This window comes from Manis pentadactyla, chromosome 4 (genome assembly GCF_030020395.1).
Source record: "Manis pentadactyla isolate mManPen7 chromosome 4, mManPen7.hap1, whole genome shotgun sequence".
NCBI classification, from domain to species: domain Eukaryota; kingdom Metazoa; phylum Chordata; class Mammalia; order Pholidota; family Manidae; genus Manis; species Manis pentadactyla.
The window spans coordinates 8,182,031-8,207,385 of record NC_080022.1 but is presented as its reverse complement, the minus strand read 5'-3'; the positions used below and the strand labels follow the sequence as shown (position 1 = coordinate 8,207,385).

Below are 25,355 nucleotides of genomic sequence, written 5' to 3'. Positions count from 1 at the left end.
TGCCCCTGAAGATGTGGACACAGACCTGTGTGTATGTGCATGTGTTCACACACAGCTTTGGAACATGGGTTTATTACCAACTATTGTATCATCTACCAGCACATACAGCTGAAGTGACCACTGCTGAGAAACGTTTGATGATTTAGGACAGAAGTGGTGAAAGATCCTCGGGTCAGGAGAGATGCTGTTTTCCCTCTTTGGATTTTGTAACTGCTAGTCTGAGACGTAGGATGAAGAAAAAGGCCATCAGTCACCTGGCATTCCCAGGTGGTTTTTGAGGCCACCCTGCTGACACCTCACACCTGAGGGAGGGGCCAAGCAAGGAGGCCAAATGCACATTTCCACCCAGATGTTTTCATCTTGCCTAGGTTCAGAATGTTCTTCCAAGCAGGCAGCTGTCCACCCTGCTTTAGAGCTTTGTTTTCTCTATTTTAGGAAATTCCCCAGTAGTCTAGTTTGCTTCCAGGAAGTTTTGCTTTCTACTCAGGACTTGAAAAAATCAGCCTAACCTTTGCCAAACAGAAAAAAGAATCTCTAGTTTTTCTCACTTGAGAGAACAGATCAAGTTCAAAAACCCTAAGCAAAATCTTCCAGAGCTGACTCTCAGATCCATTTCATTGAAAAGTAAATTGTGCTCCCACATATTCATGTGAAGGTAATTATGGATTGGCATATTTACCAGTTTTAATCAACTTTCAAAGTGACAGTTTGCCACCTCAGTCACTTTTCTATTGGCCATGCTAACATAAAAGCCTGAAGGATGCCTTCCAGGATTTTCAGCAGCTTTGCTGTTTTAGGATAATCTATTTGGGCTTATGTCCTAAATGAATAAGCTGGCATTCCATCAACATGCACCAGTATTACCAGGTGAGACTGTCAGCAGTGATGGGGAGCAAAAGGAAACTGCCTAGTGTTTTAAAGTTGCTACAGAAGCCTGAGCATTGAGAGCTGATTATGTTTTAAATTAAAGAGCAGTGGGGAAAGGCTCATGTGGGGGACTTAACCTGCTTGATAGATTGCACAGTTGCCACTGAGATTTTTTGAAGACCTCTTTGCTACTATTTATTAAATGGAAACAACAATAATGAGAACAGTAACAACTGTCAACGTTTGTTGAGTGTTTTCCATGTGTCTGGCACTGTGAGCACTTTACATATATTGACTCATTTAATCTTCACAGTAATCCGGTGACTTAGATGCTGTCATTATTGTCCCATTTTACAGATGTGGATAATTGAGGCACTGAAAGGTTAAGTAATTTGCCCAGTATCAACTAGTAAATTGTGGAACTAAGGATTTGACCTGTGTAGTGTGGTTCCAGAGCCCAGTCTCTTAACCACTGTGCTGAATTGCCTCCCTTACCCAGGCTCAGCCTTATGTCATTAGAGGGAAAAGACATTAATAATACTCCCTTGTATATGTCCAGCTTTTAAAATGCAATGTACTACAATGCAGCTGTCAGAGATCCATTGAGTAAGGAGGCAGCCAGAAACCTACAGTAGGAAAGGACTTGATGTTCCCATTTCATTCAAGAGAACAAGGTTGAAAAGTCAAGTCTTTGGTGTCTAGTGTCACTTTCCCTTCTAGTTCAGGGGTTTTCATTGTATGATCAGTGGGAATCCCTCAGATGATTTTTTGGTTTGCCTCTTGTAATATCTCTACTTTGGTTTCTGATATGATTGTTTATGTAATGTCTCTTGCTGGTAACTTGTCAAAAGCCACAGCAGATTGCAGTTTATCCCAGGAAAGTGATGGGTTGAGTCGGTGGGTCAGGGCTATAGCACATGGGGGTCTCTTTGACTCCCTGGACCACTTCACTTGGGAACTTCTGCTCTATGTTACTCAGTTTCCCTAGTTTTGGAAGGACCAACATATATCTGTTCTGCTGGAAAATCTTTTAATGATATATTTTTAAAGTTAGGGCTTTTAGTAGTTAGGGCTAGGCCAGTTCAAAGAGATGCCATTTTGATAATAATAACCACCATTTTTTGCTCATCTCTTTCAACTAGGCCCTTTAGATGCATTATCCCTAGATGAGAAGGACACAGGCTGAGATGCAACACACAAGTAGTTGCTACAGCTGCTCAGTGGCAGAGCCAGAATTCCAGCCAGGTGTTTCTGACTTCAGAGTAATAGGCACTCATATACGTAGCACTGATTTTATGCCAAGCAGAGTTATAAATCTTCTACACATAAGTTAATCCTTAAAACACCTTATCAGGTGGGAACTAGTGTATTCATTTTATGAATGAGGAAACTGAGGCACAGAGAAATTAAGTAACTTGCCCGAGGTCAGACAGCCTGTAAGTTAGGTAAGTGCACTCAGTCCTTTGTGCTCCAAAGCATGGCTGTTGGCCACTATACCATACTGCCTGCCTCCAGAGCCTGAGTCTTTCCATCCACCTCCTATAGTTGTCCTTGGTACTAACTCTTGATGCCTGGAGAGCTCAGAGATTTGAGGACAGTTGGAGGGGATAAATTAGAAAGTAAAAAAAACTGTTCAACTTCTTTTGTCTCATTCCACCCTAGTGCCATGTGCTTTGGGCCCACTACTCACCTGATTGTAACATGATTCATGATGGTGTGAACCTGGGCATTTTCCCTCTCCCTGTGTGACTCTTTGCTCTAAGATGAGCCAGTGTCCTAATGCAGCATGCCTAGGGCCTGTCACACATGGCTGTAGGCCATTAGGCTTTATTGAATGCACTCTGATTGTGACAGTCCCCATCCATTCTGGGTTTGTATAGCTCCCAGCTTTGCTGATAGAACCCAGCACAAATGAGTTGTGAAAAAGGCTTCTATATTGTGCTGTATTCTGGAGGTTGCTGCTTTTGTTTTATGGTTTTTAATTAAATATTACTCTTTAGTATTTGTGCTCTGAAGGAATTTTAGTATGAGAGGTATAGTTTTATAAATGTGGGATGTAGAATAATCATTAAGTAGATGAGGGCTCTTTATAATTGGCCCTTGAAGCTGATCTTTTTCCATTGTTGTCTGTGTGATTATAGGCCTGGGGAGCTGCCAGAAGGGTCTCCAAAGATGATTGGCTGGAATGGCTGAGGCGGCTGAGTCTGGAGCTGCTGAAGGACTCCTCATCGCCCTCCCTGCGCTCCTGCTGGGCCCTGGCTCAGGCCTACAACCCAATGGCCAGGTATGGGGTGTGAGGTTCCCTTCTTCCCAGCTGCATATTGGGTTCAAGAGAACCACACATAGAAGACGGTGTATAAGAATTTGTTTTATTAGCAGTAATAGTAAAAGGGCTAGTATTTTTTATTTTGCTAACTAGTGAAGGGAAAAAAAAAGAAAGGCAAATTAAACAAGCTCATATTTCAAGGAAAGCATACAGCTTAACCTTGCTAGTAGACCTTTCCTTAGTAGATTTAGGTCCAAAATTTTAATTACAAAGTCGTCTATAACTCTGAAAACAACTATGTAATAGTTTGACATAGCTTGTTTCCAATATCAATATTCCAATTATTGCTGTATTACAAATACTCTAAAAATTACTGGTCTAAAACGACGACTTATTTTGCCCATGAATCTGCAGTTTGGACAGGACCTATGGGGATAACTTGTCCCTTCTCCACACAGTGTCAGCGGTTGTGTTTGCCAAGGGGCGAGAGGATCCACTGTCAGGATGGCTCATTCACATGTCTGGCAGGTTGGGACTGACTGTCAATCGGAAATTTATCCCTGGCTGAGGAGCCGTGGTTCCTCTCCACGTGGGTCACTCCATGGGTTGCTCCTCACAGAATACTGGCTGGGTTCAAGAGTGAGTGTCCCCAAGGGAAGAAGGTGGAAGTACACGGTATTTGTATGACTTAGCCTTGGAAGTCACATAGTGTCACTTCTGCCACACTCTTATCTAAGGCAGTCACAAAGTCATGTTCAAGAGGAGGACACATGGATGCCATCTCTTCATAGAGGAGTAGCAAGAATCTGAAAGAGCGTATGGGACAACAGCTGCTGTTGCAGCCTCTTTACAAAATAGGATTTTGCATAAAAAATACTGTTTTAAATAATAAATCTTACACAGCCATTAAAAACTTGGTTTATAAAACATTTTAATGCCTATGAAAGATTTACAGTGTAATGTAAATGAATAAAATGGAATACAAAATGGTATAAATATGTGATTTCAACTATTAAAAATACACGTACATAGGGAAAAGATTAGAAAGTAACACATTGGAGATTAAAGATGGCAGCGTGAGAGGTGAGACAGAGGCTTCCTCATAAAACCGCATATAATACAAAAATATAATTAATTCAACTAATCCTGAAAGAGCAATAAGGAAGAAGGGCTGCGCCAAACTGCATACACCTGGAGAAAAGAATAAACCTCACGGAACAGGGTAACGTACCAAAGCCATGGACTGGCAGGACTCAAGCCCTTCCCCCACCCCAGCTCATCGGTGTGAGGAAGAGAAACGGAGCAGGATGGAGTAGAGGTCTGGGACTGCTGAACACCTAGCTCTGGAGATTACTCTGGGAGCACAAACCTACATTTCATGGTGCTCCTGGGATTAGTGGGGTTGGAAAGCTAAGACAGGCAGAATACCTGGAGAGACTGAGATTCAAGCCACTTGTGGAAAGCAGGGATCCATATCCGGCTGCTCTGGGACAAAAGAAAGGCGAGCAGTCTGAGTGACTTCTTAACAGGGAGAGGGCTGCTAAAGGGGCAAGAATTGCACAGAGCTTACTGCTCAGGAGAAAGGACAGGTAGATAAAATTCTCCAGGTGCATTCTGCCCAGTAGGTTGGAAACTTAAATGATCTTCAGGTGTTCCAGCCTCCTGGCTGGCTACGTAGCTCCAAGGTCTCCATCAGTGATACACAGCCGGCTGCCTTCCTCCCAGCCAGCTCCACCTCGTTCGCAAACCGGCAAACCCTACCCTGGGGTTAGGCCAGCCAGAGGAAAGCCCCGCCTACAGCAGCTACAAATGCAAAGCATAGAGGCTTATACCTCTGTGCTCGGCCCACTGATTCTGGCAGTGCAGAAAGGCATCGCAGCCAGGAAGCAGGAAACAGCTTTTTCCTCCCTGCAGGCACTAACACCGCTCCCCTGCGACCCTCGACATTGCTCTAGGGGCTGAGCAGCTCCAGAGAGTAGAGCTTCTGGGCACTAGAGGGCGCCACATACAAAAATAAAACATCAAAGGAATCTGGTTCAAATGAAAAATGCCATGAACACCAGAAAAAGGGCAAAGTGAAACTGAACTCATCAATATTCCTGAAAGATATTTCAAAATAAAAATTATAAACATGCTCATGGACATACCTAAAAATATTCAAGAACTCAGAGATGAATTCAGAACTGAGATTCAATCATTAAGGAATTCAGTATCTGAGATTAAATATACAATGAAGGGGTTTAAAAGCAGATTGGATGTTATAGAGGAGAGAGTAAATGGAATAGAAATTATAGAAAAGGAATACAAAGAAGCTGAGGCACAGAAAGAAAAACATATCTCTAGGAATAAAAGAATATTGAGAGAACTGTGTGACCAATCCAAATGGAACAATATTCGCATTATAGGAGTACCAAAAGAAGAACAGAGAGAAAAAGGGATAGAAGGTGTCTTTGAGGAGGTAATTGCTGAAAACTTCCTCAAACTGGAGGAGGAAATAGTCTCTCAGACCATGGAAGCCCACAGAACTCCCAACACAAGGGACCCAAGGAGGACAACACCAAGACATATAATAATTAAAATGGCAAAGATCAAAGACAAGGTCAGAGTATTAAAGGCAACCAGAGAGAGAAAAAAAGTCACCTACAAAGGAAAACCCATCAGGCTATCATGAGACTTCTCAACAGAAACCTTACAGGCCAGAAGAGAATGCCATGATATATTTAATACAATGAAACATAAGGGCCTTGAACCAAGAATACTGTATCCAGCACGATTATCATTTAAATATGAAGGAGGGATTAAACAATTCCCAGGCAAGCAAAAGTTGAGGGAATTTGCCTCCCACAAACCACCTCTACAGGCTATGTTAGAGGGACTGCTCTAGATGGAAGCACTCCTAAGGCTAAACAGATGTCACCAGAGAAAATAAAATCACAGCAAAGAAAGCAGACCAACCAAATACTAACTAAAGGCAAAAAATAAAATCAAATACTCACAAAAGCAGTCAAAAGAAACACAAAAGAGTACAGAATAAAACACCTAACATATGAAGAATGGAGGAGGAGGAATAAGAAGGGAGACAAATAAAGAATCATCAGACTGTGTTTCTAATAGCTCAATAAGAGAGTTAAGTTAGACAGTTAGATAGTAAAGAAGCTACCCTTGAACCTTTGGTAACCACGAATCTAAAACCTGCCATGGCAGTAAGTACATATCTTTCAATAATCACCCTAAATGTAAATGGACTGAATGCACCAATCAAAAGACACACAGTAATAGAATGGATAAAAAATCAAGACCCATCTATATGCTGCTTACAAGAGACTCACCTCAAACCCAAAGACATACACAGACTAAAAGTCAAGGGATGGAAAAAGATATTTCATGCAAACAATAGGGAGAAAAAAGCAGGTGTGGCAGTACTTGTGTCAGACAAAATAGACTTCAGAACAAAAAAAGTAACGAGATAAAGAAGGACCATTACTTAATGATAAAGGGGTCAGTCCAACAAGAGGATATAAACATTATAAATATATATGCACCCAATACAAGAGCACCAACATATGTGAAACAAATACCAACAGAATTAAAGGAGGAAATAGAATGCAATGCATTCGTTCTAGGAGACATCAACATACCACTCACTCCAAAGGACAGATCCATTAGACAGAAAATAAGTAAGGACACAGAGGCACTGAACAACACACTAAAACAGATGGACTTAACAGACATCTACAGAACTCTACACTCAAAAGCAGCAGGATACACATTCTTCTCAAGTGCACATGGAACATTTTCCAGAATAGACCACATACTAGGCCACACAAAGAGCCTCAGTAAATTCCAAAAGATTGAAATTCTACCAACCAACTTCTCAGACCACAAAGGTATAAAACTAGAAATAAATTGTACAAAGAAAACAAAAAGGCTCACAAACACATAGAGGCTTAACAACATGCTCCTAAATAATCAATGGATCAATGACCAACTTAAAACAGAGATCAAGCAATATATGGAGACAAATGACAACAACAGCACAAAGCCCCAACTTCTGTGGGACACAGCGAAGGCAGTTTTAAGAGGAAAGTATATAGCAATCCAGGCCTATTTAAAGAAGGAAGAACAATCTCAAATGAATAGTCTAAATTCACAGTTATTGAAACTGGACTAAGAAGAACAAATGCGGCCCAAAGTCAGCAGAAGGAGGTACATAATAAAGATCAGAGAAGAAATAAATAAAATTGAGAAGAATAAAACAATAGAAAAAAATCAATGAAACCAAGAGCTGGTTCTTTGAGAAAATAAACAAAATAGATAAGCCCCTAGCCAGACTTATTAAGAGAAAAAGAGAATCAACACACATCAACAGAATCAGAAATGAGAAAGGAAAAATAACGACGGGCCCCACAGAAACACAAAGAATTATTAGAGAATACTATGAAAATCTATATGCTAATGAGCTGGAAAACCTAGAAGAAATGGACAACTTCCTAGAAAATACAACCTTCCAAGACTGACCAAGGAAGAAACAGAAAATCTAAACAGACCAATTACCAGCAAAGAAATTGAATTGGTAATCAAAAACTACCCAAGAACAAAACCCCTGAGCCAGATGGATTCACCACTGAATTTTGTCAGGCACATAGAGAAGATATAATACCCATTCTCCTTAACGTTTTCCAAAAAACAGAAGAGGAGGGAATACTTCCAAACTCATTCTATGAAGCCAGCATCACTCTAATACCAAAACCAGGCAAAGACACCACAAAAAAGAAAATTACAGACCAATATCCCTGATGTACATAGATGCAAAAATACTCAACAAAATATTAGTAAACCAAATTCAAAAATTCATAAAGAGGACCATACACCATGATCAAGTGGGATTCATCTCAGGGATGCAAGGATGGTACAACATTTGAAAATCCATCAACAGCATCCACCACATCAACAAATAGAAGGACAAAAACCACATGATTATCTCCATAGACGCTGAAAAAGCATTCAACAAAATTCAACATCCATTCATGATAAAAACTCTCAACAAAATGGGTGTAGAGGGCAAGTACCTCAACATAATAAAGGCCATATATGACAAACCCACAGCTAACATCATACTTAACAGTGAGAAGCTGAAAGCTTTTCCTCTAAGATCAGGAACAAGAAAGGGATGCCCACTCTCCCCACTGCCATTCAACATAGTACTGGGGTTCCTAGCCACAGCAATCAGACAAAACAGCAAAATAGAAGGCATCCGGATTGGTAAAGAAGAAGTCAAACTGTCACTATTTGCAGATGACATGATATTGTACATAAAAAACCCTAAAGACTCCACTCCAAAACTACTAGAACTAATATCTGAATTCTGCAAAGTTGCAGGATACAAAATTAATACACAGAAATCTGTTGCTTTCTTATACACTAATGATGAACCAGCAGAAAGAGAAATCAGGAAAACAATTCCATTCACAATTGCATCAAAAAGAATAAAATACCTAGGAATAAACCTAACCAAGGAAGTGAAAGACCTATACCCTAAAAACTACAAGACACTCTTAAGAGAAATTAAAGAGGACACTAACAAATGGAAACTCATCCCATGTTCTTGGCTAAGAAGAATTAATATTGTCAAAGTGGCCATCCCACCTAAAGCAATCTACAGATTCAATGTAATGCCTATCAAAATACCAACAGCATTCTTCAACAAACTGGAACAAATTGTTTTAAAATTCATATGGAACCACCTAAGACCCCGAATAGCCAAAGCAATCCTGAGAAGGAAGAATAAAGCAGGGGGCATCTCGCTTCCCAACTTCAAGCTCTACTACAAAGCCACAGTAATCAAGACAATTTGGTACTGGCACAAGAACAGACCGATATACCAGTGGAACAGAATAGAGTCCAGATATTAACCCACACATATATGGTCAATTAATATATGATAAAGGAGCCATGGACATACAATGGGGAAATGCTTGCCTCTTCAACAGCTGTTGTTGGCAAAACTGGACAGCTGCATGTAAGAGAATGAAACTGGATCATTATCTAACCCCATACACAAAAGTAAATTCGAAATGGATCAAAGACCTGAATGTAAGTCATGAAACCATAAAACTCTTAGAAAAAAACATAGGCAAAAATCTCTTGGACATAAACATGAGTGACTTCTTCATGAACATATCTTCCCGGGCAAGGGAAACAAAAGCAAAAATGAACAAGTGGGACTATATGAAGCTGAAAAGCTTCTGTACAGCAAAGGACACCACCAATAGAACAAAAAGGCATCCTACATTATGGGAGCATATATTCATAAATAACAGATCCGATAAAGGGTTGACATCCAAGATATATAAAGAGCTCATGCACTTCAACAAACAAAAAGTAAACAATCCAATTAAAAAATGGTCAGAGGTGGCTGCCATCCAAAAGACAAACAACAACAAATGTTGGTGAGGTTGTGGAGAAAGGGGAACCCTCCTACACTGCTGGTGGGAATGTAAATTAGTTCAACCATTGTGGAAAGCAGTATGGAGGTTCCTCAAAATGCTCAAAATAGACTTACTATTTGACCCAGGAATACCACTCCTAAGAATTTATCCTAAGAACACAGCACTCAAGTTTGAGGAAAAAGACAGATGCACCCCTATGTTTATTGCAGCACTATTTACAATAGCCAAGAATTGGAAGCAACCTAAGTGTCCATCAGTAGATGAATGGATAAAGAAGATGTGGTACATATACACAATGGAATATTACTCAGCCATAAGAAGAAAACAAATCCTACCATTTGCAACAACATGGATGGAGCTAGAGGGTATTATGCTCAGTGAAATAAGCCAAGCGGAGAAAGAGAAATGCCTAATGATTTCACTCATCTGTGGAGTATAAGAACAAAGGAAAAACTGAAGGAACAAAACAGCAGCAGAATCACAGAACCCAAGAATGGACTAACAGCAGTTCCTGTGTGGTGATCTCCAATAAGTTCTTCACAATGATATAAAGGGCATATCAAAGTGTGGGCAAAGGGTTTGTTTGTGTTTATACAGAGGATCAAAGCCTAATTTGGCTACCCAGAAAACGAATTAAGATACGATATGAAGAAGAACTTCCAACATCAACAATCTCTGGAAGAGTCATTCCAGAAGATGAACATCAAAAAACTTTCAATAGGGAGGTGGCGGAAGATGGCGGCGTGAGTAGAGCAGCGGAAATCTCCTCCCAAAACAACATATATCTATGAAAATATAACAAAGACAACCCTTCCTAGAATAAAGACCAGAGGACACAGGACAATATCCAGACCACATCCACACCTGAGAGAACCCAGCGCCTCGCGAAGGGGGTAAGATACAAGCCCCGGCCCCGCGGGAGCCGAGCGCCCCTCCCCCCAGCTCCCGGCGGGAGAAGAGCAGGCAGAGCGGGAGGGAGACGGAGCCCAGGGCTGCCGAACACCCAGCCCCAGCCATCCGGGCCAGAGTGCAGGGCCCTCGATACTGGGAAAAAAGGGCAGCAAGAACAGTGAGCAGGCACTGGAGGCTGGGCGACAGAGGACATAAGAAAAGCGCGCGACCATTTTTTTTTTTTTTTTGCTTTTTTGCTGCTTTGTTTTGGCGAGCGCTTTTTGGAAGTCTTAAAGGGACAGGGACCCCAATATTAGGGAAACAGGGCAGAAAGACCGGTGAGCAGAGGCCTGAGGCTGGCACCGGAGAATAAAGAAAAACGAACGATCACCTTTTTTTTTTTTAATTAAAAAATTTTTTTTTTTTAATTAAAAAAATTTTTTTTTCTTGTTTTTTTTTGTGGTCGTTGTTTTGTTTTGGCGGGTGCTTTTTGGAAGTCTTAAAGGGGCAGGGCGGGTCACTTAATCCAGAGGTAGGAACCCGGGATCTCTGGGCACCCTAACCCCTGGGCTGCAGGGAGCAGGGAGGCCCCTTACGGAGATAAATAGCCTCCCAGCAGCTCCTGCTCCAACGCGACTCCACCATTTTGGAGTAGCTGCCAGAGCCAGGCCACGCCCACAGCAACAGCGGAGATTAACTCCATAGCAGCCGGGCAGGAAGCAGAAACCCTGTCTGCGCGCACCTGCGCAGCACAAGCCACTAGAGGCCGCTGTTCTCCCAGGAGAGGAGGGCCACAAACCAACAAGAAAGGAAGTCCTTCCAGCCGTCACTCGTCCCAGTTCTGCAGACTATTCCTATCACCATGAAAAGGCAAAGCTACAGGCAGACAAAGATCACAGAGACAACACCAGAGAAGGAGACAGACCTAACCAGTCTTCCTGACAAAGAATTCAAAATAAGAATCATAAACATGCTGACAGAGATGCAGAGAAATACGCAAGAAAAATGGGATGAAGTCCGGAAAGAGATCACAGATGCCAGAAAGGAGATCGCAGAAATGAAACAAACTCTGGAAGGGTTTATAAGCAGAATGGATAGAATGCAAGAGGCCATTGATGGAATTGAAATCAGAGAACAGGAACGCATAGAAGCTGACATAGAGAGAGACAAAAGGATCTCCAGGAATGAAACAATATTAAGAGAACTGTGTGACCAATCTAAAAGGAGCAATATCCGTATTATAGGGGTCCCAGAAGAAGAAGAGAGAGGCAAAGAGATGGAAAGTATCTTAGAAGAAATAATTGCTGAAAACTTCCGCACACTGGGGGAGGAAGTAATCAAACAGACCACGGAAATACACAGAACCCCCAACAGAAAGGATCCAAGAAGGGCAACACCAAGACACATAATAATTAAGATGGCAAAGATCAAGGACAAGGAAAGACTGTTAAAGGCAGCTAGAGAGAAAAAGGTCACCTATAAAGGGAAACCCATCAGGCTAACGTCAGATTTCTCAACAGAAACCCTACAGGCCAGAAGAGAATGGCATGATATATTTAATACAATGAAACAGAAGGGCCTTGAACCAAGGATACTGTATCCAGCACGACTATCATTCAAATATGACGGTGGGATTAAACAATTCCCAGACAAACAAAAGCTGAGGGAATTTGCTTTCCACAAACCACCTCTACAGAACATCTTACAGGGACTGCTCTAGATGGGAGCACTCCTAGAAAGAGCACAGCACAAAACACCCAACATATGAAGAATCGAGGAGGAGGAACAAGAAGGGAGAGAAGAAAAGACTCTCCAGACAGTGTATATAACAGCTCAATAAGCGAGCTAAGTTAGGCAGTAAGATACTAAAGAGGCTAACCTTGAACCTTTGGTAACCACGAATTTAAAGCCTGCAATGGCAATAAGTACATATCTTTCAATAGTCACCCTAAATGTTAATGGGTTGAATGCACCAATCAAAAGACACAGAGTAACAGAATGGATAAAAAAGCAAGACCCATCTATATGCTGCTTACAAGAAACTCACCTCAAACCCAAAGACATGTACAGACTAAAAGTCAAGGGATGGAAAAACATATTTCAAGCAAACAACAGTGAGAAGAAAGCAGGGGTTGCAGTACTAATATCAGACAAAATAGACTTCAAAACAAAGAAAGTAACAAGAGATAAAGAAGGACACTACATAATGATAAAGGGCTCAGTCAAACAAGAGGATATAACCATTCTAAATATATATGCACCCAACACAGGAGCACCAGCATATGTGAAACAAATACTAACAGAACTAAAGGGGGATATAGACTGCAATGCATTCATTCTAGGAGACTTCAACACACCACTCACCCCAAAGGATAGATCCACTGGGCAGAAAATAAGTAAGGACACGGAAGCACTGAACAACACAGTAGAGCAGATGGACCTAATAGACATCTATAGAACTCTACATCCAAAAGCAGCGGGATATACATTCTTCTCAAGTGCACATGGAACATTCTCCAGAATAGACCACATACTAGGCCACAAAAAGAGCCTCAGAAAATTCCAAAAGATTGAAATCCTACCAACCAACTTTTCAGACCACAAAGGCATAAAACTAGAAATAAACTGTACAAAGAAAGCAAAGAGGCTCACAAACACATGGAGGCTTAACAACACGCTCCTAAATAATCAATGGATCAATGACCAAATCAAACTGGAGATCCAGCAATATATGGAAACAAATGACAACAACAACACTAAGCCCCAACTTCTGTGGGACACAGCAAAAGCAGTCTTAAGAGGAAAGTATATAGCAATCCAAGCATATTTAAAAAAGGAAGAGCAATCCCAAATGAATGGTCTAATGTCACAATTATCGAAATTGGAAAAAGAAGAACAGATGAGGCCTAAGGTCAGCAGAAGGAGGGACATAATAAAGATCAGAGAAGAAATAAATAAAATTGAGAAGAATAAAACAATAGCAAAAATCAATGAAACCAAGAGCTGGTTCTTCGAGAAAATAAACAAAATAGATAAGCCTCTAGCCAGACTTATTAAGAAGAAAAGAGAATCAACACAAATCAACAGTATCAGAAACGAGAAAGGAAAAATCACGACGGACCCCATGGAAATGCAAAGAATTATTGGAGAATACTATGAAAACCTATATGCTAACAAGCTGGGAAACCTAGGAGAAATGGACAACTTCCTAGAAAAATATAACCTTCCAAGATTGACCCAGGAAGAAACAGAAAATCTAAACAGACCAATTACCAGCAACGAAATTGAAGAGGTAATCAAAAAACTACCAAAGAACAAAACCCCCGGGCCAGATGGATTTACCTCGGAATTTTATCAGACATACAGGGAAGACATAATACCCATTCTCCTTAAAGTTTTCCAAAAAATAGAGGAGGAGGGGATACTCCCAAACTCATTCTATGAAGCTAACATCACCCTAATACCAAAACCAGGCAAAGACCCCACCAAAAAAGAAAACTACAGACCAATATCCCTGATGAACGTAGATGCAAAAATACTCAACAAAATATTAGCAAACCGAATTCAAAAATACATCAAAAGGATCATACACCATGACCAAGTGGGATTCATTCCAGGGATGCAAGGATGGTACAACATTCGAAAGTCCATCAACATCATCCACCACATCAACAAAAAGAAAGACAAAAACCACATGATCATCTCCATAGATGCTGAAAAAGCATTTGACAAAGTTCAACATCCATTCATGTTAAAAACTCTCAGCAAAATGGGAATAGAGGGCAAGTACCTCAACATAATAAAGGCCATCTATGATAAACCCACAGCCAACATTATATTGAACAGCGAGAAGCTGAAAGCATTTCCTCTGAGATCGGGAACTAGACAGGGATGCCCACTCTCTCCACTGTTATTTAACATAGTACTGGAGGTCCTAGCCACGGCAATCAGACAAAATAAAGAAATACAAGGAATCCAGATTGGTAAAGAAGAAGTTAAACTGTCACTATTTGCAGATGACATGATACTGTACATAAAAAACCCTAAAGACTCCACCCCAAAACTACTAGAACTGATATCGGAATACAGCAAAGTTGCAGGATACAAAATCAACACACAGAAATCTGTGGCTTTCCTATATACTAACAATGAACCAACAGAAAGAGAAATCAGGAAAACAACTCCATTCACAATTGCATCAAAAAAAATAAAATACCTAGGAATAAACCTAACCAAAGAAGTGAAAGACTTATACTCTGAAAACTACAAGTCACTCTTAAGAGAAATTAAAGGGGACACTAACAGATGGAAACTCATCCCATGCTCGTGGCTAGGAAGAATTAATATCGTTAAAATGGCCATCCTGCCCAAAGCAATATACAGATTTGATGCAATCCCTATGAAACTACCAGCAACATTCTTCAATGAACTGGAACAAATAATTCAAAAATTCATATGGAAACACCAAAGACCCCGAATAGCCAAAGCAATCCTGAGAAAGAAGAATAAAGTAGGGGGGATCTCACTCCCCAACTTCAAGCTCTACTATAAAGCCATAGTAATCAAGACAATTTGGTACTGGCACAAGAGCAGAGCCACAGACCAATGGAACAGACTAGAGAATCCAGACATTAACCCAGACATATATGGTCAATTAATATTTGATAAAGGAGCCATGGACATACAATGGCGAAATGACAGTCTCTTCAACAGGTGGTGCTGGCAAAACTGGACAGCTACATGTAGGAGAATGAAACTGGACCATTGTCTAACCCCATATACAAAAGTAAACTCAAAATGGATCAAAGACCTGAATGTAAGCCATGAAACCATTAAACTCTTGGAAGAAAACATAGGCGAAAACCTCTTAGACATAAACATGAGTGACCTCTTCTTGAACATATCTCCCCGGGCAAGGAAAACAACAGCAAAAATGAGTAAGTGGGACTATATTAAGCTGAAAAGCTTCTGTACAGCAAAAGACACCATCAATAGAACAAGAAGGATCCCTACAGTATGGGAGAATATATTTGAAAATGACACATCCGATAAAGGCTTGACGTCCAGAATATATAAGGAGCTCTCACGCCTCAACAAACAAAAAACAAATAACCCAATTAAAAAATGGGCAGAGGAACTGAACAGACAGTTCTCCAAAAAAGAAATACAGATGGCCAACAGACACATGAAAAGATGCTCCACATCGCTAATTATCAGAGAAATGCAAATTAAAACTACAATGAGGTATCACCTCACACCAGTAAGGATGGCTGCCATCCAAAAGACAAACAACAACAAATGTTGGCGAGGCTGTGGAGAAAGGGGAACCCTCCTACACTGCTGGTGGGAATGTAAGTTAGTTCAACCATTGTGGAAAGCAGTATGGAGGTACATCAAAATGCTCAAAACAGACTTACCATTTGACCCAGGAATTCCACTCCTAGGAATTTACCCTAAGAATGCAGCAATCAAGTTTGAGAAAGACAGATGCACCCCTATGTTTATTGCAGCACTATTTACAATAGCCAAGAATTGGAAGCAACCTAAATGTCCATCATTAGATGAATGGATAAAGAAGATGTGGTACATATACACAATGGAATACTACTCAGCTATAAGAAAAGGGCAAATCCAATCATTTGCAGCAACATGGATGGAGCTGGAGGGTATTATGCTCAGTGAAACAAGCCAAGCGGAGAAAGAGAAATACCAAATGATTTCACTTATCTGTGGAATATAAGAACAAAGGAAAAACTGAAGGAAAAAACAGCAGCAGAATCACAGAACTCAAGAATGGACTAACAGGTACCAAAGGGAAAGGGACTGGGGAGGATGGGTGGGTAGGGAGGGATAAGGGGGGGAGAAGTAGGGGGGTATTAAGATTAACATGCATGGGGGGGTAGGAGAAAAGGGAGGGCTGTACAACACAGAGAAGGCAAGTAGTGATTCTACAACATTTTGCTATGCTGATGGACAGTGACTGTAAAGGGGTTTATAGGGGAGACCTGGTACAGGGGAGAGCCTAGTAAACATAATATTCGTCATGTAAGTGTAGATTAGTGATAGCAAAAAAAAAAAAAAAAAAAAAAAAAAAAAAGGGCAGTTCCTGTGTGGTAACCTCCAACGAGTTCTACACAAGGGTATAAAGGGCATATAAAAGTGTAGGCAAAGGGTCTGTTTGTGTTTATACAGAGGATCAAAGCCTAATTGGGCTACCCCGAAAATGAACTAAGATACGATATGAAAAAGAACTTCCAACATCTGCACTCTCTGGAAGACTCATGACAGAAGATGATCATCAAAAAACCCCAACAAAGATCCACGCACTGCTACAGCTGTAGATGCACTCATCCCACCAGTTCCTGGACTTGCCATGGGAATGAGGAAGGAGATATCTAAGCTGGCCTGTGCATACAGTAAAACAACAAAATTGGACTGGATCTATACTGTTGGAACTCAACCAAGAATTTGGAGAAGTGCAAATTGTAGCGCTCCAAAGTCTTACAACTACAAACTATTTATTGTTAAAAGAACATATGGCATGTGAACAGTCCCCAGGAATGGGTTGTTTTAATTTGTCTGATTTCTCTCAGACTGTTCAAGTTCATTTGGACAATATCCACCATATCATAGATAAGTTTTCACAAATGCCTAAGGTGCCTAACTGGTTTTCTTGGTTTCACTGCAGATGGCTAGTAATTACAGATATGCTTTGGTTATGTAACTATACTCCTATTATGTTAATGTGTGTGCGCAATTTAAGTAGTAGCTTAAAACCTATATATGCTGAAGTACTCTACAAGAAGATATGTCAAAGAAATAATCAATCTTCCCATGTTTTCTTCTGCCTGCTACTTCTATAGCTTTTCTTCTTCCTTCCTAATTACAACCCTTAAATAGAATTCGTGCCTCATATCAAATTTACCGAGTATCATAATTCTTCCAAGTGGTAAAGATACCTCAAGACAAATGCTGGGCATAGAAGCCACAGGGCATAAATATGCAAAGAAGTAAAAAGCTAACTTTTTCAAACAATAAGGCTTCTCTCTCACTTACCAACTTCACATTTCCCTGTATGGCCCCGGAAGATGACTGGTTAGCCAGAGACGGGTAAGATTCCTCAAGGGAGGAACAACCTAAGACAGGCACAGTCGCAGGGGGGCCATCAGGTGAGAAATTGGGGATCAACAGAGGTGAGGCTTAGAACCTCACCCCCCCGTTCTGAGAGAAATCTTCTGCATACGTGGATGTTTTACTGCCCTGGTCTAGCTTGGATTAACACATAGTCTACAGGCACACACCTGATCATCTACATGTGCTCTCTTACAACACTAAACTATGTTTTCTACCTTTATCTTGTATCTACCTACCACTTCAGCATTTTATTAAAAATAATAATAATAAAGAGAGAAATGTGGTATCCACATATAAATCAAGTATAAAAACCAAATGAGTATTCATATTTGAACTGACTGTTTATAGTTCATAATGCATGAGCAAAACCAAAAGTTTCTGTGATGACTGCCCTTGTACTGTTCACTATGTAACTTATTCATTATGTAAGAATTTGTTCTACATGTAAAAACTTGTTTGTTATGTCTCAGAAGATTGGAGACTGACAAAAATTAGGCTTGGGGTGGAATAATGATTGTGCATTGAGCATTGACTCCCCTATACAGAATTTTATTGTCGTTAACAACCATTTGATCAATAAATATGAGAGATGCCCTCACAAAAAAAAAAAAAAAAAAAAAAAAAAAAGGGACAGACTTCCAGTGGTAAAATAAATTAGTAACCGGGATGTAATGTATAGCGTAAGGAATATAGTCAAGATATTGTAACAGCCTTGTAGAGTGATAGCTGGAACCTAGAATTATGTATATAAATGTTCTACCACTGTGTTGTACACTTGAAACTCATGTAATGTAATACTGTATGTCAACTACCCTTCAATAAAAAATAATTATTAAAAAAAAAAAAAAAAAAAAAAAAAAAAAACTTTCAATAAAGATCCTGGCGCTGTTGCAGTTATAGCTGCATTCATCCCACCGGTTCCTGGACTTGCCATTGGAATGAAGAAGGAGATATCTAAGCTGGCCTGTGCATACAGTAAAACAACAAATTTGACTGGATCTATACTGTTGGAACTCAACCAAGAATTAGGAGAAGTACAAGTTGCAGCGCTCCAAAATCTTGCGACTACAGACTATCTACTGCTACAAGAACATATGGGATGTGAACAGTTCCCAGGAATGTGTTGTTTTAATTTGTCTGATTTTTCTCAAACTATTCAAATTCAGTTAGACAATATCCATCATATCATTGATAAGTTTTCACAAATGCCTAGGGTGCCTAACTGGTTTTTTTGGTTTCACTGGAGATGGCTGGTAATTGTAGGTCTGCTGTGGTTATGTAGCTCTATTCCTATTATGTTAATGTGTGTATGCAATTTAATTAGTAGTTTAGAACCTATACATGCTTATGTTACACTACAAGAAGATATGTCAAAGAAATAATCAATCTTCCCATGTTTTCTTCTGTCTGCTACTTCTATAGCTTTTCTTCTTCCTTCCTAATTACAACCCTTAAGTAGAATTCGTGCCTCATAATGAAATTACCGAGTATCATAATTCTTCCAAGTGGTAAAGATACCTCAAGACAAATGCTGGGCATAAAAGCCACAGGGCATAAATCTGCAAAGAAGTAAAAAGCTAATCTTTTCAAACAATATTGCTTCTCTCTCACTTACCAACTTTACATTTCCCTGTATGGCCCTGGAAGATGACTGTTTAGCCAGAGATGGGTAAGATTCCTCAAGGGAGAAACAATCTAAGACAGGCACAGTCGCAGGGGGGCCATCAGGTGAGAAATTGGGGATCAACAGAGGTGAGGCTTAGAACCCTACCCCCCCTGTTTTGAGAGAAATCTTCTGCATCCGTGGATGTTTTGTTGCCCTTGTCTAGCTTGGATTAATACTTAGTCTATAGGCACACACCTGATCATCTACATTTGCCCTCTTACAGCACTAAACTATGTTTTCTACCTTTATCTTGCATCTACCTACCACTTCAGCATTTTATTTAAAAAAATAATAATAATAATAACAATAATAATAAGGGAGAAATGTGGGATTCACATATAAATCAAGTATAAAAATCAAACAAATATTCATATTTGACCTGATTGTTTATAGTTCATAATGCGTGATCAAAACCGAAAGTTTCTGTGATGACTGCCCTTGCAATGTTCACCATGTAAGAACTTACTCACTATGTAAGAATTTGTTCACCATGTAAGAACTTGTTCGTTATGCTTCAGAAGATTGGAGACTGTTGAGAACTAGGCTTGGGGTTGATTAATGATTGTGCATTCAGTCCCCTATACAGAATTTTATTGTTGGTAACAACCATTTGATCAATAAATATGAGAGATGCCCTCTCAAAAAAAAAAAAAAATGGTCAGAGGAGCTGAACAGACAGTTCTCCAAAGAAGAAATTCATATGGCCAACAAGACACATGAAAAGATGCTCCACATCACTAGTCATCAGAGAAATGCAAATTAAAGCCACAATGAGATATCACCTCACACCAGTAAGGATTGCCACCATCCAAAAGACAAACAACAACAAATGTTGGTGAAGTTGTGGAGAAAGGGTAACTACACTGCTGGTGGGAATGTAAACTAGTTCAACCATTGTGGAAAGCAGTATAGAGGTTCCTCAAAAAACTCAAAATAGAAATACCATTTGACCCAGGAATTCCACTCCTAGGAATTTACCCTAAGAACGCAGCAGCTCAGCTTGAAAAAGACAAATACACCCCTATGTTTATCTCAGCACTATTCACAATAGCCAAGAAATGGAAGCAACGTAAGTGTCCATCAGTAGATGAATGGATAAAGATGATGTACATATACACAGTGGAATATTATTCAGCCATAAGAAGAAAACAAATCCTACCATTTGCAACAACATGGATGGAGCTAGAGGGTATTATGCTCAGTGAAATAAGCCAGGCGGAGAAAGACAAGTACCAAATGATTTCACTCATCTGTGGAGTATAAGAACAAAGAAGAACTGAAGGAACAAAACAGCAGCAGAATCACAGAACCCAAGAATGGACTAACAGTTACCAAAGGGAAAGGGACTGGGGAGGATGGGTGGGAAGGGAGGGATAAGGGGGGAAGGGAAAGAAAGGGGGCATTATGATTAGCATGTATAATATGGGGGAGCATGGGGAGGCCTGTACAACACAGAGAAGACAAGTAGTGATTTTACAACATCTTACTACGCTTATGGACAATGACTGCAATGGGGAATGTGGGGGGAACTTGGTGATGGGGGGAGTCTAGTAAACATAATGTTTCTCATGTAATTGTACAGTAATGATACCAAAAAAACAAGTTATACCCTGAAGATTATCTGTAGGCAGGAAGGTAAAAAAATGATTGTTTTCTTTTATCTTTTGCCTTTTTTCCAAAATTTTGTGCAATGGAGTTGTATTATTTATGATGAGGCATAAAATGGTGATTTGTTTAACAAACAGCCGTCCTCTCATTAGCATGTAACAAAAAGCAGTGCGTTTCATTTTAGTCAGCACAGCTGGTTTGCTGTTTGGAGTGTATTTAGCAGTAGAGTCATGGTCACTGACACTGTGGATTTGATGCCATGGTTTGGTTCATCTAATTTTTTTCAAGTATTTTTTAATGCTTGAAAAAGTAGTTCCTAGGAGTTCCCTGTTTGCATAGTGTGCAGGTTGCGTATGCTCAGACGACACAGTGTCCCTCTTGCTCCTCCTCACTTTTTGGGCACAGTGTCATCTGAAAGAGACTCGTGAAAAATACACATATGTGTTTTTCCCCTTTGTGCCACATATGTTCATTTGGGGTCACATGTGATCTTGGACCTCGATCAGAAACCTTATTTTTTAATTTACACAGGATTTCTTTCAGTCTTCATGTTATCCTTTGAATTTCAAAATTTTTTTTCCCAGCAGATTCCAAAATTCTATACACTGGTCTGACTTAACCTTTTTAATATGTATGTGTAATGTATATGTGGAGGTATCAAATGTTAAACCCATTCATTGCCGGCATATCCTGTTTCAACTCCCTGCCCCAACATTCACCAAAAAAGAAGGGGTAAGGTTAAAATTCAGATGTTGGGTAGCAAATCTGTCTTTGTGATGCTATTGTGATGTAAAGTAGTTATAATAATCTTTGAAAGGCACAGCTGGTGCCAGGTCTTTGTAAAGGCTCCTGCTGGTAGAGACTGGTTTAAAGGACCTTTGAAGACTTAGGGATTTAGATTCTGTTTTCTAAAGTTTCTAGTTTCTTAAGTTCTCTTGTCATTTTGTGTATGACCTTCCAAGTAAGGGTTCTGATTACATTTTGAGAAGCAATAGCAGATCCTACCTTTGCCACTTCTGATCTTTGAAATTTGAACATTGCCTGAGAAGCATTTTCAAAAATCATTTGAAGATTACTATTTTATGAACCCGTTAATGCCGACTTCTATGTTAGAAGTTCCCCTTCTGCTCCTCCCCTCCAATGACAAGAAATGAAGTATAAACTGCCAAGAAATGTACCTGTGGAGAGAAGTTACTTTTGTCTGTTCTCTTCCCCCACCCCCCACATTTCCTTGTATGCCACAATATTTGTACCTGTGCTGTAAAATACAGTAGCCACCAGCCACGTGTGGTTATTGTAAGTTAATTACAGTTAAATAAAAGTTAAAATTCCATTCCTCAGTCACACTTACCAGAGTTCAAGTGCTCAGTGATCAGTGGGTACCATATTGGACAAGGAAGATAGAGATCATTCCCAACAAGTCCTACTGGAGAGCACTGGACTGTGTAACCAAAATCAGTGATGCCATGAGAAGAGTGATGGTGTGACTGTGGCAACAGGCAGAGAGGCATGAGGCATTTGCAACATCTTTCTCCACTCCTCTGCCTTTAGGGATCTCTTCAATGCTGCATTTGTGTCCTGCTGGTCTGAACTGAATGAGGACCAGCAGGATGAACTCATCCGAAGCATTGAATTAGCCCTCACCTCACAGGATATTGCTGAAGTCACACAAACCCTCTTGAACTTGGCTGAATTCATGGAACACAGTGACAAGGTGAGACTTTTCCCTATTGTCCAGATGGAGCCTGACGGGAAACCAGTTGGTGGGAGGAGAGAAACACCCATGAAGCCTACTCTTGTTTTGTGCCCTGTCTGCAATTTTCCTGTGCTGTGGGGATCTGCTCTCCTCTAGGGCCCCCTGCCATTGAGAGACGACAATGGCATTGTTCTGCTGGGTGAGAGGGCTGCCAAGTGCCGAGCATATGCCAAAGCACTACACTACAAAGAATTGGAGTTCCAGAAAGGCCCCACTCCCGCCATCCTAGAGTCTCTCATCAGGTAGGCTATAACCCCTTTTTAATTGCTGCCTTCAGCTAAAATAACCTGTTTTCTGCCACTGCCTTGTGCCATTTCACTAGAGATGCTTGGAGACTTCTGATCCGTGAAATCTGCCGTTGGGGCTGCCAACTCATTTAAATGAGATGTGGCTGCAGATGGCTCTCCCCAGTGTTCTAGCCATAATTGTCACTTCTGTTGACCCATAGTACATGGGCTCCTGTTGTTTTCCAGCCTGTGCTTGTTTGTCCCAGTGAAATCAGTCTAGAAGCAATTCTGTGGCAACAGCAATGTAAAAAAGATAGATTTTTATATTTGGGTTAGATAGTACTCTCTGGGGCAGGAGTAGGAAGTGCTGGTTCCTGCACCTCAAAGGCAGGATTTTATTGCCAGAATCTTCCTCCTCTGGAGTTCTGTGAATATAAAAGGCTGAGCAACGTCTGAGATTCAGTGGTCTTTTCCCCTGGTTTGGTTATTTCTCTCCTCTCGTCAAATGGTTTTGAGTCTTCTGGGTATGGAAAAAATAGGTTGTTTAATAAATTTTCTGCAGTTACAAAATTACAAGCAGCCCAAAATGTTAGTTTCGGCTTCTGGAGAACCATTCACTTCCCCTAATGATTATCAGAGAATATTAACTCTGGGATCTAATTATCTGCACGTAAATGCTAACATGGTTGATGATTTCACTACAAATAGTTTAGGGAAAAATCACCTGGCTAGTAAGTACCTCCTTTGTGGCTGAAACAGTCTGCTGTATATGGTGCCTCCTTCATTTGAGAGGATAATCAAATAGCCAAGTTCTCTACTTGCTGTGCTTCTGAGTATATGCTAAAAAGTGTTCTTTAAACACTTGAAAAAGTGGCCAAAACGATAGAAATAGAATCATATTTTTGCATAAATAAATTGGATTTTGAGAGGATGATGATTTCTGAAATACCACATAGGAACAGTTATAAACGTGCCATCCAATGGGGTAGGCATCAGTTTCAAATTAGGCACAGCAAATATGAAAACCTGCATTTCTTCCTCCCATCTCTGGCTTAGGTAATGTCATCTTCTTTGGTAACCAATAGAAAAATCTGGTAACTGAGTATAATAACTTCAATGTCAACTAGCCAGTTTTGCATATTAATTTCCATGCTAACCTTATTTGGTTTGATAACCCTCTGAAACCTTCCTCATCTCAACCCAGGTTTTTCTCCGTAGTTGAGACAAACATAGAGACATCAATGTTTATACAAGTTTGTGGTAGAAGGATATAGTCAGAAGCCTGTAAAAGTGTCTAAGAAGGTCATTTACCTTCTTAAGCCAATACAATTAAAAGTAAGTCTTAAGAATTCTCTGCAGATTGATCTAGACTTTAGGAAAACAAACAAAACCTCCATTCCTAGGTAAAGCCAGTGCTCTAAGCTCTGTGCTGTTTCCTAGCTTTATTCAGCTCACCTTGCCTCCCATCAGTTGGTCTGGATCTTCCCAGTATGCTGCTTTTTTGTGTCTATTTCAGCCTTTCCTACTAATTTTGTAAAACTGCTTTTCCTAAGCACCATTGTGATTTTCTGCTATCACTTTCACTGCAGAAAGTTTTAAGAAACAGCCTTAGGCAAAGCCGCTCTTACTGAATCTGCTCTCCGAGACACCCTAGTCTTCTGGGTGAGCCTTGTGGAAACTCCTCCCAGGGATCAGAGGTGGTTGTACATCCCTGAGTTGCTGCTTTTGGTCTGGTTTTGGGGAGACATTGCTCTTCAGTAGTAGACAGAATTCCCTTCTTCACAGTGGCTTCTGGAGAGCCTCTGTCTGCATTCCTCGCCCAACACCAACAAATTACAGGCATCTGATCTGTTGTCTATTGCTCTCCCCTCTCCAGCTTTATTTTACCTTTCTTACTCTTATTTTCCCTTTACTATTTGTCCACTTTTTAAAAGCTTATTCTGCATTTGAATCAACTACCTTAAATTCCCTTTGAAACAATCAGGTTTAACTGTACACAGAAACATCTTTGCACAGTTGTCTCTTACTTTTTGTTTTTTGTTTCAAAAGGCTGTGCTGTGCTGACAATATTATTCTCTTGCTGCTGGATCAATCTGTCTTCCTACCTACTGACACTTTTACCTCTCTGCACCAGGACATCTTAAATCCCAAATAATTCTGAAATCAAGGCTAACCCTGAGACAGCATAAATTACTCCCATCTCCTCAAAGCTCATATATATCAGTAAGTATAATTGCTTCTTAAGGAAACAGGATAAAACGGGTATTGGATTATTTGGAAACATACATACACACATGCTCTTACACTCAGCTTTTACTTGGTTAGACCACAGCATCAGGGTAGAAGTCCAGTGGACTGCCAAGCTAGACCACTCAGGCTGCTGTAACAAATCACCATGAGCTGGGAAGTCCAAGATCAGGGTGCCAGCATGGTTGGGTACTGGGGAGGACCCTTTTCCATGTTGCCAGATGGCTGACTTCTCTGTGTTTTC

The 25,355-nt window shown here is 40.3% G+C and overlaps 1 protein-coding gene across 4 annotated transcripts in view; it reads left to right on the top strand.

The window, feature by feature from the left end:
* The window catches only part of MTOR (mechanistic target of rapamycin kinase), a 144,647-nt gene that overhangs the window by 44,053 nt on the left and 75,239 nt on the right, over positions 1-25,355 (top strand). For all 4 annotated transcript variants that reach the window (XM_036925182.2, XM_036925181.2, XM_036925183.2 and 1 more), the window contains 3 exons: positions 3,009-3,151; positions 22,433-22,595; positions 22,734-22,879. In XM_036925182.2, coding sequence (XP_036781077.1) covers positions 3,009-3,151; positions 22,433-22,595; positions 22,734-22,879 — 452 coding nt within the window. The remainder of the gene's footprint in view (positions 1-3,008; positions 3,152-22,432; positions 22,596-22,733; positions 22,880-25,355) is intronic.